The following is a 13,123-nucleotide window of genomic DNA, read 5'->3' as shown; positions in this document are numbered from 1 at the left end:
TTTATGCTCTAATGAATTTCATTATAAATACAATTAACTCTCTTACTCGTCTCAGACACAACACCTCGTGAATCTAATGAACAAAGTTTCAAGAGAGTCACATCCTGTCATTATCCATAACTAAACTCAAGATTCTAGGAGATATCCACAGACCCTAAAAATCAGCCCTTATAACTTGAAGCGTGTATTTCTTATAAATAGCTTTAGGAGCCGTGTTGAATGAAAAAACGGGGGGTGGGGGAGCATGCTTACCATTGCACAGGATGCTAAGCTTAATATCAAAAACATGCACAGAAATGCCTACCGCTGTCATAAACTGTCACTCTGTGATATACCACGTGTCATGTGATGCTCGCTTACATAGTAACAGGCTTGATTTTCTTGTGATCCCTGGATTCTTGCTCTCTCATTGGCGGGAGGGATGCTGGTCCTCAGGGCCAGCTGAACCTTGGGGAACCTACTGAGCATCTTACAGAGAGAGTTATTCCCTGGGACACAAAGCTCCAAGTCCAGCGTTGTGTTCGATAAACGCGTGTGTCTCAGTGAGCTGTGAGAAGGCCGAGGTCACACCCCAAAAAACATGTGGGTCTCCCACATTTGGTGTATACCTATATAGCTGGGGTTTAAAAAAAAAAAAAAAAGATTTTATTTTTTATAGCAGTTTTAGTGACGTGAAAGTCACTCAGTCTTGTCCGACTCTTTTTGCACAGTCCATGGGATTCTCCGGGCCAGAATACTGCAGTGGGATCTTTCCCTTCTCCAGGGGATCTTCCCAACCCAGGCATCGAACCCAGGTCTCCCGCATTGCAGGCAGATTCTTTACCAGCTGAGCTACAAGGGAAGCCTAAAGCAGTCTTAGGTTCACAGCAAAACTGAACAAAACTTACAGAAATTTCCCACATATTCCCTGCCCCTACACACACACAAACACACACACACACAGCCAACCCACCATCAGCACCTCCACCAAAATGGCATGTGCATTACAGTCCACCCTGACACATTATCACGGAAAGCCCGTGGATTCCCTCAGGGTTCACTCTTGGTTTTGTACATTCTAGGGTTTAATTAGACAAATGTATAACGACATGTATCCCCCATAACAGTATCATATGGTTTCATATTCTTGCCCTAAGAATCTTTTTTTTTCTTAAGAATCCTCTTTTCATATACTGACTTTCCCCCCCTGAGCTATAACCTATAAGCTTTTTCTCATATCATTAAATCTTTTCTGGAAAACAAAAAATGAATATCTCTATTAGTTAAAGTACAGACAGCTAAGCTGCTGTATCAGAGGCCCCAAAGTGCTGTATCTTCAAAGAGTGGTCCAGATAAGACACACGTGTCTTTCTCTCTCATTCAGCAGATGGAGGTGGGCAGGGCTCTCTGGGGCTGGCCATCCAGGGACCCTGCCTGGGTCCTTCCTTCTTGTTTTAATCTGGCTAAAACCAGATTGTCCCCTTTCTGTGCATGTTACCACCCAGAGGTTCTTCTGGAAAATGGGACAATAATGCCCAGCTCTTTGGTCCATCTGGGAGCCAAATGAAACAGTGCATGTAAGCACCTCATCGCATGAGGCAGAGGCGGTGTTTTTATTAGAATATCCTTATTTCAGAGGCTCAGGGAAGGAGCAGAGTTTATAACAGTGACAGTGAGCTAAGCCCTTGTGAAGCACGGCTCTTGAAATTCGCATGGGGTGGCGGGGGGCACCCCACACACACCAGAAGTGACCCTGGGCAGGCCCAGCCATGATCTTTTCTTCCCTTCCTTTACTTAATGGCCCTCAGTGTGGACTCCGGCAGAATGCCACAAGAATCATAAAAAGAAATTTAGAAGGCAGTTGTTGAGCTGTGTGAGCCACACAGGAGGCAAGGTAATTGCATTCCAAATCATGTTCCTGTCTCCTCATTTTCACCATGAGAAATTCATTTCACCAACAATTAGGCTCAAATTCACTATAGCAAGAAAGGAGCCAGGAAGGGAGGTGCCTGTGACAGAACCAACCACCCCGCCACATACACACGCCCTAGAGCGCCCGCACAAAATCCCCTTCCCACACTAGGGTTTTGGGGGAGAGTGGGGAGTATTAGCTCCTGACAACACCCCGTCACTTTATAGGGCCTCCTAAAGGGGAAGACGCAATGCAAGGCTGTGTTTTCCTTTGTTTAATTTTGTAACTACTCTCAAATGAGGTGGAGAAGGAAATGGCAACCCCCTCCAGTATTCTTGCCTGCAGAATTCCATGGACAGGGGAGCCTGGTGGGCTACAGTCTGGGATTGCGAAGAGTTGGACACGACTGAACACACAGCCCACACACACTCAGATGAGGCCGGTGAGGGTTCCTGGTGATGATGGGCCCAGCGCATGGAGGGGCCTTTCTTCCTGTTCTCCGCACTTGGCCCTGAGGCAGAGGCGGGCCTTTCCTTCTGCCTCTCCTTCCGGCTGACCCTGCATTCTCCCCGGGGTCACCCTCACATCCTGGAGCATCAGCTGAGGCTCTGAGACACACTCCTCACCAGCTGGGCTCAGGGTCCCCTGGGAGGTATTTTAAAATGTGGAGTGTGCTCCCCAATTCCCAAAGGACTCCCTGGCTTGGGGCCCTGGAATGACATTTGGAGGCTGTTGTAGGCAGGAGGGAGCCAGACTGGAGTAGAGACAGGGAACTGTCTTGAACTTGACAATGTTGCCCGTTCACAATTTCAGATCTCATATGCTGAGAAATGCATTATTCACATTCAAATAATAATAACAGCAGCCACTCACCCAGCACCCTCTTCGTGCCCACTGCTATTCTAAGCGTTTGACCATGTGCATAAACAACTTAATCCTCTGGCAACTCTGGGAGATGAGCACTGTTATTACCCCTGTTTAAAGGGGAAGAAAAGAAGGCCACTGAGAAGCTAAGACTCACCTGCCAGGGACTCCCGCCTACCAGCATCAGGGCGATGTCCTCTTTCTTCAACTTCCCTTTACTGCCATGGTTTGCTACTCTGTGCTCTGCACTCAGCTGCTCTGATCTGCTGAAAGTGTGCAGGGGTCCTTGGTGGGTGTTCGAGCATCTTTACAATGTACACAAGTGGCTGTCGGGTTCATTCTCTTCCCTATTGTTTTTTCCCACACATATCATGGTACATCTCATAATACTATTTCATCATCCTGCCTCCTCCTGGCCCACCAGTCCATCCCTCACGAGAGATGTCAGGATTGAGTCCAACCTCCCAACACCACAAATGATGCCACAGGACATTTGTATGCACATTCCCTTACGGACACATGAGAGATCCATCAACTTCGCCGGGGCTGATGCCCAGGAGCAGGACTGCTAGATCACAGTGTGCAATGCTTGATCTGCCTAAACACCGGGAAGCCAGTGGTCTACTCTCGCCCCAGGAGAGCCTGGGAGTCCTTCACTCGGCCTTAAACAGCTTACTGTCTCAGGTCTGTCGAGTATGAAGTGGCCTCCCGTTATTTCCATTCACCTCTTAATCACTCATGAGTTTGCACATCTCTCATCTCTTGGGCTTCCCAGGTGTCATAGTGGTAAAGAATCCACCTGTTGATGCAGGAGACACAGGAGACGTGGGTTTGATCTCTGGGTCAGGAAGATCCCCTAGGAAATGGTTACCCACTTCAGTATTCTTGCCTGGAAAATTCCACGGACAGAGGAACCTGGTGGGCTACAGTCCATGGGGTCACAAAGAGTTGGACATGACTCAGCAACTGAGCACACACACACCCCTCTTGTAAAGACTGGGGTTTCCTCTGCGAGGAATAACCAAGTCAGTGTCCTCTGCCTCCTTCTTTTGGGGCTCCTGTCTTCTTATTGATGACCCGGAATTTCTCACTGTCACCTGGGTCTAAATCTCTTGTCAGTTTTCGACACTGAAATTGTCTTCGCCTGATGACGTCTCTCTAATAACTTGTCCAGGGTGGTCTTTGTGGTCAGACCTTTTGATGCAGTCATTTTGCCTTATGCTTTGTGGATTTTTTTTGTGGGAAGGGGGGGCACAATATTCAGCTTGTGGGATCTTAATTCCCCAACCAGGGATTGAACCCAGGCCCATATCAGTAAGAGATGGAGTCTTAACCACTGGACCACCAGGACATTCCCTGTGGTTTATACCTTGAGGCCATGGTATATGAAGTTTTTCTCCACCTCTACATTACAGAGATATTTTCAGTATTTATCACATAAACTCTATGGTTGTACGATATATATTTAGGTCTTTACTCTGTTTTATGCCTAGTTTTGATGCTGTTTTATAGTTATACATACAGTAATTGAGTTTCTCTGGCATTATCTGCTAAGGTATTTATCTTTTTCTTTTGATTTTCTGCAACTTTTTAGTTCTGTGGCTTTGTTTCTTCAGGAGAGTAGTTTGTGTTTAAAGCAAAGTAACACGGCTGCAAAGCAGCAGCCTGCTCTTCTCAGAGGTAGACACTAGGCGGCGCACCTTCCCTTTCTGCGCTTTACAAGCCATGTGAGCTGGCGTAAAAGCCAAGTGAGTCCCAGCCTTACTTTGCTCACCTGAAAAACGGGTACCACAGTTCTGAGGGTTCTTACAAAGATTAACAGAACAAGTCACTGCACATCAAGTGACCTGAAGGTACAGTTCTACTTCCTGACCGCAGTTCTCATTACTAATGTTTCATCTCTTTATAGCTCTTCTCAGGGCCAATTTAAGGCCTTTGTTATCCCCACGCCCTTGTGCTGGCTTGAGTTACTCCCACATCATTCCAAATATAATGAAGGCAGCCCTTCCTGTGTTCAATCTAACATTTACAAATACACAAGCAGTGGGGGCTTCTCTGGTGGTCCAGTGGTTAAGAATCCGCTTTCCAATGCAGGGGATGCGGGTTCAATCCCTGGTCAGGGAACTAAGATCCCATACACCAGGGAGCAGCTAAGCCCACGGCCACAACTCCTGAGCCTGCACGCTCTGGAGCTCTCGCACCGCAATAACAACCCAGTGCAGCGAAAAAAACAAAATTAAACCAAACCCAAAACAACAAAAAACAAATATAAGGGCAATGGATCCAATGGTATTTCATTGGCTAAAATATTATAGGAGGCATTTCAAGATTTGTCCATTATAATTTTGCTGCATTTTTTTCCCCTTCATATTTTAAAGCATTTTGTAAAAGGTCTCAAATGTCTTTGTAAACACTAGGTCTTTTTTTCTTAGTACTTAGTGGATAAAAGTGAGGAACCGAGGGTGTAGAGTCTAGTTCCGAGTTGTACAGGGCCCAAACCTGCCCTTACACCCTTCCCTCCTTCACCACCACCAACTCATCTCATGGCTGCCGTTACACCTGCTGTGTAGACACTGACTCCAATCCAGCACCACCTCTGCCTCCTGCACCTGAGACCCACCACCCTCAACTCGAGCTTCTGATATCCCCCTCCAACCTGCCCCTCCTCCAGTTTTCCCATCTCAGTGAAATGGCACCTCCAGCCTCAATCCTTCCAGTGTTGAAGCTCCAGACAGGGGAATCATCATTCTTTCTCCAGCCCCCCCCACCCCTGCTCCGCAACATTCAACCCAACACCATGTCCTGTTGGTTCTACTCCCACCTTCAGCTGAAACACCATCCCTCTCCCCGTGACCACTGCAGCGCCCTCCACCTGGTGCAAAGCCTCGGCCGCCCTCAGCCCAGCCCCCCGCCAGTGCTCCTGGCCACCTGGGAGAGCGGTCACACCCTCCTCTGCTCAGAGCCCTCCACTGGCTCACACTCTGGATCCTACCTTATTTGCCCCTTCTTGTTATCTCTGACCTTCACTCATTCTTTCTCGGCTTCACCCACCATGCTACACTTTGACATTTCCCCCACCCAGTCCTTCTCTGCCTCAGGGCCTTTACATTTGGTGACCTCTGCCTGGAATGCTTTCCCCCAGGATTGCTTTCACCTGTCTTCAAAGGTCACCTTCTCCATGGGGTCTACCTCCACCACTTTCATTAAAATTCCACTCCCCACGCCCTACAGACCTCTCCCCTTCCCTGTTTAGGTTTTTCTCCAGGATACTTAACACTATCTGACATTCAATACAGTTGATCTATTTAGTTATTTTTGCTTGTTTCCTTCTATATAATTTTTGACAAGGATTACTGATGTTTCTTGTTGACTGCTGAACTCTCCTGCTGAGAACAGTACCTGGTACCTAGTATCTGTGGAGGAGATGTACATTCACCCACCCTACCTGACCACACACACCTTCAGAGGTGAGATGTTTGTTTTGGTCCAAGTTCTCTAGATAAAGTGGACCAGTAGAGGATGAGTAGGCAGATAGATACAGGTAATAGATTCATTATGAAGAATTGGCTGGTACAAATACGTGCGTGCTAAGTGCCAAGTTGCTTCAGCCATGTCCCTTTGTGACCCACTGAAAACCACACCCTGGATGTTGTTTCTTAGACCTTTTAAGGTGTTCTAAACCACAGTGCGGAGAAGGCAATGGCACCCCACTCCAGTACTCTTGCCTGGAAAATCCCATGGATGGAGGAGCCTGGTAGGCTGCAGTCCATGGGGTCGCAAAGAGTCGGACACGACTGAGCGACTTCACTTTCACTTTTCACTTTCATGCATTGGAGGAGGAAATGGCAACTCACTCTAGTGTTCTTGCCTGGAGAATCCCAGGGACAGGGGAGCCTGGTGGGCCGCCGTCTATGGGGTCGCACAGAGTCGGACATGACTGAACTGACTTAGCAGCAGCAGCAGCAGCAGCCTCCTCTGACCATGGGATTCTCCAGGCAACAATACTGGAGTAGGTTGCCATGCCCTTTTCCAGGGGATATTCCTGATCCAGGGATCGAATCTGGGTCTTCCACACTGCAGGTAGATTCTTTACCACTGAGCCACTGGGGAAGCCCCAAATATGGAGGCTGAGAAGTCTCACACGCTACCTACCATCTGCAAGGGGTCAACAAGACTAAAATATGAACCTCAGCACATCGACCAGGCCCAACAGTGCAGCATCAATGAAACTGAGCACCGAATTCTCAGCATCACCAACATGAGTCCTAAAGTCCATTCAGTTCTCAGGCAAACGATCCCGGGACTACCATTCAGTAAGAAGGCACAACACGGTGGATATTAATACCTTTTAATGTTTCACATTGCTTTTTTTTTTCTTCCAGAATATTTATAACAAAAATACATGGAATTTAATGAGTTTCAATACACCAGGCGATTACAGAGACAAGTCTATAAGGTGGGATTCTTCTTGTGGGGGCAGAATATTCCATTCCACGAAGAAGACAGAATCACAACATGATTAGGCTTGATCACCCTGTATTGCCTGTGCTCTAGTTTCAGAAATTGGCAGACTTGGAGGGGAAAATAAAAAACTTAAAAAAATAATAAATAAAACCGAACACAGTCAGCTGCCTCAATTCCCCTCTCTTTTTCCTTTTTCCCTTCTCTCCACACAACCAGATGGGGTGGGGTGAGGCAGGGCCGTGGGAGGTCAGGGGCCCTGCTGACCGAATGCTGGGCAGACACCGAGTTCCCTGAGGTGATCGAGAAACGGACTTTGAATCAACCGCTCAGTGTTGTGGCTGAGAAAGACACACAGAGGGAAGACCCCAAAAGAGGGCTGGGGGGCTGAAAGAACTGCTGGTGGGAGGCCTGCCGGCCACAGCATATTTAACATTCTACTTCTGCAGAGGGGACACGGCCTAGATATAACGCACGGTCAGTAGCTGTAGCCGGAAATCTCTAACTGCAGGGTTAATACCTCTTTGTGATAATCCGAGTTGGAATGCTGGCAGAGCATGAACACTTCTGCCCAAATTCCACCAAGTACGGTCAAAAGAAAAAGTCAAACCCACTTGGTTTTTAAATGAAAATCCTTCACATCCACCTGTGTTCAAAAATAATAAATTATGATATTAACAGCTTCCTTTTAAAAGCAAAGCAATTACCACAAAAGTTAAATTTTCAAGTGTAGAGAGGCTTTTTTCCTATGAATGTAGTTCTCGAAGGGATAGATACCTAGCACACATGAAAAATAAAGCTGTGGTATCTTGTGATTTCAGCTTAAAGCCAAAGCTACTCCCCAAAACAGTTTTAAACAAGCGCTAAATGTTTTCCATTGCAACAGATCTCAGCTCACTTAGACCAGCACACAACAGGCTAAATAAAGACATCTTTTGTTTTTCCCCATTTCAGGTGTACATCTGCCTCCATGATGAAGAATGTGGAAACCACACGGCACTACCGAGTCCTCTGCGGTGGAGACTCCTTCAGATAGGCTGGCCGGGTAGCCACTGCCTCTTCTAAACAGAACTAGAAACAATCACCAGTGGTGTGGCATGTGAGCAAACTGGCCAACCGTGCTTCCCTTGTTTTGGGAGGAGACGTGGGCCACAAGGCGGTCTCTCCCAGGACGAGCCTGGGAGCTTCCCCATGCTTTCCCGGTGATGAGTCGCTTGTATGTGCACATGGTAGCCATGACTTGCTTTTGGACCAAAATTGTTTGCTATCATCTCTAGTACCACTAACACCGAGAAGAAAAAGTGAAAAAAGGATCAACATTAGAAAGCTTGACGGTGAGCGTAAGAAAACCCACAAAGGAAAGGCCAAGAGAAAACTGCTTTGACGGTTCCATCACCACCCACCACGAGGGGCTTGGGGCTGGTGACTTCATGGACGCATCGCTCTGATGCTCTGCCAAGAGCCAGTTTTCAGTCCATCACGGTAACCCCAATGCAATGCTGCCTGCCTTCCACGAATCACCTCCCACCCGTGAGATCCAAGGGGGCCTCGAGGAGTGTAAGCACGGGACACGCAGGTGCCAAACCCGAGAGCCTTTCGCAGCACTTCGCCTTGGACTTGGGCAAGAAACACATCAGTGGTTTGGAGTCTAGGCAGCAGCATCTACATTGGGGCTTAACCTCAGCAACCGGTCTGGAGGATGTTTCCCCCGGAGCGCTTGGTCACCGACAGAGTCGTGAACACCTGCAGGGGCGGAGACAACATGAGAGTTTCAGACACTGGGGTGGAAGTTAGCAGAGGAGTTGAGATAACACCATATGTACAAAGGATGACTTGGCCGAGTACTTAAAATGTACACAACAGAGGGGTAATACGACCAAGGTAAGCATTTCACCAAGGTAAAGCAGAGAAAATGTAGGCTCTACCTAATAAAGCACTTATTATTAGCATGTGATTTATGAAGTGATTAAAACAATCTCTCTGGTTGCTTATTAATTCTCTAAAAGAAACACGCCATGAAATATTCTGGATACACAGAAAGGAATAAAGTGTACTATTTCAAATACCCTTGTGCCCACCCAGCTCAGACAGCTTCATAATGTGGTTAGAACCCCGTGTGTGTCCCCCTTCCTGAGCTGATCCTCAGCTCTCTCCCTTTAGACACTCTTATCATGATCTCCTTCAGTCGACTACTCCCTTTCAGGCAGACTGAGTTGGCTGGAGAGATCCGTTGAGGCTGGGCCTCTCCAGCCACCGTCTCTCCTGAGCTCCATGACAGTAAGACCGGACCCACACCTCTTCAGACTTAACTCTGTCCAGCACTGACCCTCTGTCTTCCCTTAACCCAGCTCCTCCCGGTGATCGGCATCACCACTACTTGGCTGCTCAGGCCATGCGCTTGAAATTGATTCTTAATTCCTCTATTTCCACTACTGTTGATATGTCATAAATTAGTAAATCTTAGGTATCTTGCTTCTTTTCTGTCAAATCTGATCCTTCTTCGTGTTAACCCTACTGTGATATTTCTGTTTCCAAAACAAATGGTGCCTTCACCTCCCTGTGATGACCCTGTATGGACATATGTTATACATTCCTGCCCTACTGGACAGGGATGTCGGGGACAGGGGCTTGCTCTGGCCAAGGTGGGGAAGTGGAAAGCATCACTTGGGAACACAAGCCCTGAGCACCAAGGTGCTTTTCCTGCACCTCCTGTCTCTCTGCCATTAAGCCACAGTGGCCCCAGAAGAAGCTGCCCCGTCAGCTGGGTCCTGGAGTGACGAGAGCATGGGAGCTGGGCTGCAGCTGATCCGTGATGATCTCAAAGCCCCACAAGGCATACAGGCAAAAACAAAACCACACCCAAACTGACTATCCATGCTGCTCAGGCATGAAAACATAAAGTAATTTTGTGTTTAGCAATGTGGGAGACCTGGGTTCGATCCCTGGGTTGGGAAGATCCCCTGGAGAAGGGAAAGGCTACCCACTCCAGTATTCTGGCCTGGAGAATTCCATGGACCGTATAGTCCACAGAGTCACAAAGAGTTGGACACGACTGAGCGACTTTCACTTCACTTCAGCGAGCCAGCGAGTGTCTCACTGAGACAAGAAGCCATGGCTGATTTGGGAAGAGTCCCCAGTGGAAGCAAGACTTATTGCCAGCACCCTCTTTGGTCAGCTGCATCTTTGATTCTCAAGAAATATCTAGTTTCCTGATTTTTAATACAAAGAGGAAAGCACAAGAAATTGCGGCTGTTTTGACTTCTACAGGTCAAAGCAATAGGAATTGGCATCAAAAACACTCGTGAATAAGAGGGGAAAACACTTCTGTGTAAAGGAGGAACAATACTGAGAAAAATCCTTGTCTATTTAGCCTTAAAGCAGTGACAAAGCCTTTTCTTCCCCCTCTATGCCAATTTACCAGCAGCACTGCAAAAAAGTCAGACCCAAGTAATAATGGCTAGTAAAACATTTAAAGTATGAACCCAGAAGAAAATGTGAGAACAATTCACATTCCCCAAAATAATAATTATAAGAAGTTCATCCTTATTAACAAAGATATGTGAAAAGGCTTGAAATAGTCCTTTCTTTTAAACTTATTACAGAAAAAGTTACACTGAATTTTGCAACATTTTCACGAGCACTCAAATTCAAAGCTGATGACACTATAAACTAGTACAACTCTTCTTTGAAGAGCAATATAACTCGTTGTTTAAAAAAAATGTGTGACTATGGGTGAGAACAGCAAGATAATATGCATTAATGAAAATAGCTGTGTTCGGAAGCTGGTATTACAGGCAATTTAAAATACCATCAAACATGCTCTCTTTCCAATTTTTTAAAGGAAGAAAAATAATGAGCAAGGGAATACATTAAAGCCAATTTCATGCTTGTGAATTTGCAAGCTTATGTTTTATTTCTCAGGAATTAATTTAGAAATAGAACTTGTAGGATGTGTGGATAAAAAACTAAACCCATCAAAAATGGAAAGAAATGAAGGGGGAAAGAAAGAGCTCTCATCTACTTCTCTTTTACTGGAAACATGTTAAAGACACGGGGAAGCCAAACCGCCATTGCTGGTTAGTCTATACGGAAAAAAAACAAACAGGGTCAATTCCTACACGGATCTTATACGCACAGACCTGATTTAGAATTGTCCTAAAAATATACTTGAAAAAAATGGCAGAGGCAGCTTCTTGATCCCAGGACAAAGAACACGCTCACAAAAGGGTAAATCAACACTACGGGAGGCACGTACATCTCTTACCCAGCCAAGCCCTCCGAGCCTCACAAGATCCCCCCACCCCACTCACTGCAGACTGTGATTATGTTGACTATTAATGAAACAAAACTTTTGATGTTTGGCACTAAAGTTCATTTAAGATATTTCACAGGTCTTGTCTCTGATGCTCCTTCTTCTTAAGCCATTATTTTTTCTCTACAGATAAACTTAATTAGTTGAAATTGCTACTCAAAATCACATGTGATCAGTTTCCTCTTCAATTATTACTGCTCAGAGGTCCAGGATAAATAACCAACACACCAGCCTCAAACTGAATAATGCTCATGCGTCACTGACTCCTCAGGCCTTGAGAGTCCCTCTCTCACCGACAACAAGGGGCTTTCAGTCAAAACACCAGTAGTCTCTCCTCCTCCCACAGCGACTCCGGAAGGAAACCCTGTGCAAACTATTTTCCTCCAAAAAAGCAAAGCCTCCACCGAGGAATGCATCAACTCCTGTAGGCAACTACTTCGGAGCCAAAGGTTGTGCAATCACCCAGATTCTTTTATAGAAATGGTACAAACCACCCACAGCTGGTGTGGCACTGCGACAGCAGTCCTGAGGGCCTTCAGGTCCTGGAATAAACCACGATCTCTGCCACACAGGGTTCTCGTACTTGGTGCTCCCTTGGACTGGCTGACACAAATGCATTCTTCTCCTCTTGTGTGAGAACTGCCCCCCAACCCTCCTGCCCCAAACGCCACTGTGCACTTGTCCTGAGCCTGGGACCCACCACCCAGATGTGTGCCCGGCCCTTCCCTCACCCGCCTCGCTGCTCTGACTCAAACCCCTGCTGCTCCCCAGCACCCAGCACGGAGCTAGGCACACAGCTGCACAACAAACGCACTCAGAGGGAGACAACGGCAGCCAGTTTTTTAATCTCATTAATCAGTTGCCACCGTGGAACCAAGACAAAGAGAAAAGCCCTATGAACAGAGTGAATGTTCACCTCTGAGCTTCAAAGCTATAAAAGAAACAACAAATGGAGATGCACAGCGGCAAATGCTTCAGGAGGGTTTCCAGCATGCCAGGTGCACCGCGGGGACAGGCCTCTGGCTGACCTCTCTGCGGGCCTGGACTTCACAGGGACGCCTGTCTTCTCCACTGCACCTCTCTGCCCAGCTGGCAGAAAGCCCGCAGACAGTGCCGTGTGCTGCCACTGGGTCATGTCACAACACGACATGACACGACCAAGGGAGGCAGCAGGAGCCACGCTCATGTCAGCCTTTTAACCAGTCTGTTGAGAATCAAATTCAGATTAAAAAACTAGACACTCGCATAACCAAGTTGGGAAGGGATGTCTTTATCCCGGTTGAAGATGACTGTTGTTTTAAAGTATCCTAGACTTTTAACCATACCCACCGTCGTGGGTTGAATAAAGTCCTCCAGAAAGAGAAGCTCAAGTCCTAGGCCCAGTGCCCGTGAACATTGTGACTCTGGTTGGAAACAGGGTCTTTGCAGATGTAACCGAGTGAAAACAAAACCATGCTGGATCAGTGGGGCCCTAATCTATGACCTTACAGTAGGAGGGAAATGTGGACCCAGACACGCAGCAGGTGAGGCCACATGAAGCCAGAGGCAGAGGCTGTAAAGGCAAGGAAGGCCTCGTCTCCAGAGGCCCTGGATGG

The 13,123-nt window shown here is 47.1% G+C and overlaps 1 protein-coding gene across 5 annotated transcripts in view; it reads right to left on the bottom strand.

The window, feature by feature from the left end:
- Positions 1 to 7,087: 7,087 nt before the first annotated feature.
- Positions 7,088 to 13,123, bottom strand: part of TXNRD1 (thioredoxin reductase 1) — a 128,280-nt gene continuing 122,244 nt past the window's right edge. For all 5 annotated transcript variants that reach the window (XM_086401084.1, XM_086401086.1, XM_086401089.1 and 2 more), the window contains one exon: positions 7,088 to 8,959. In XM_086401084.1, the coding sequence (XP_086257210.1) occupies positions 8,891 to 8,959 (69 nt within the window). In that variant the 3' untranslated portion in view covers positions 7,088 to 8,890. The remainder of the gene's footprint in view (positions 8,960 to 13,123) is intronic.

The sequence above is a fragment of the Bos grunniens genome, chromosome 5, assembly GCF_055505025.1.
Source record: "Bos grunniens cultivar Pamir isolate PY7600 chromosome 5, Bosgru_T2T1.0, whole genome shotgun sequence".
NCBI lineage: Eukaryota > Metazoa > Chordata > Mammalia > Artiodactyla > Bovidae > Bos > Bos grunniens.
Note: the sequence above shows the minus strand (reverse complement) of the source record. Positions and strands in the feature narration are given on the sequence as shown.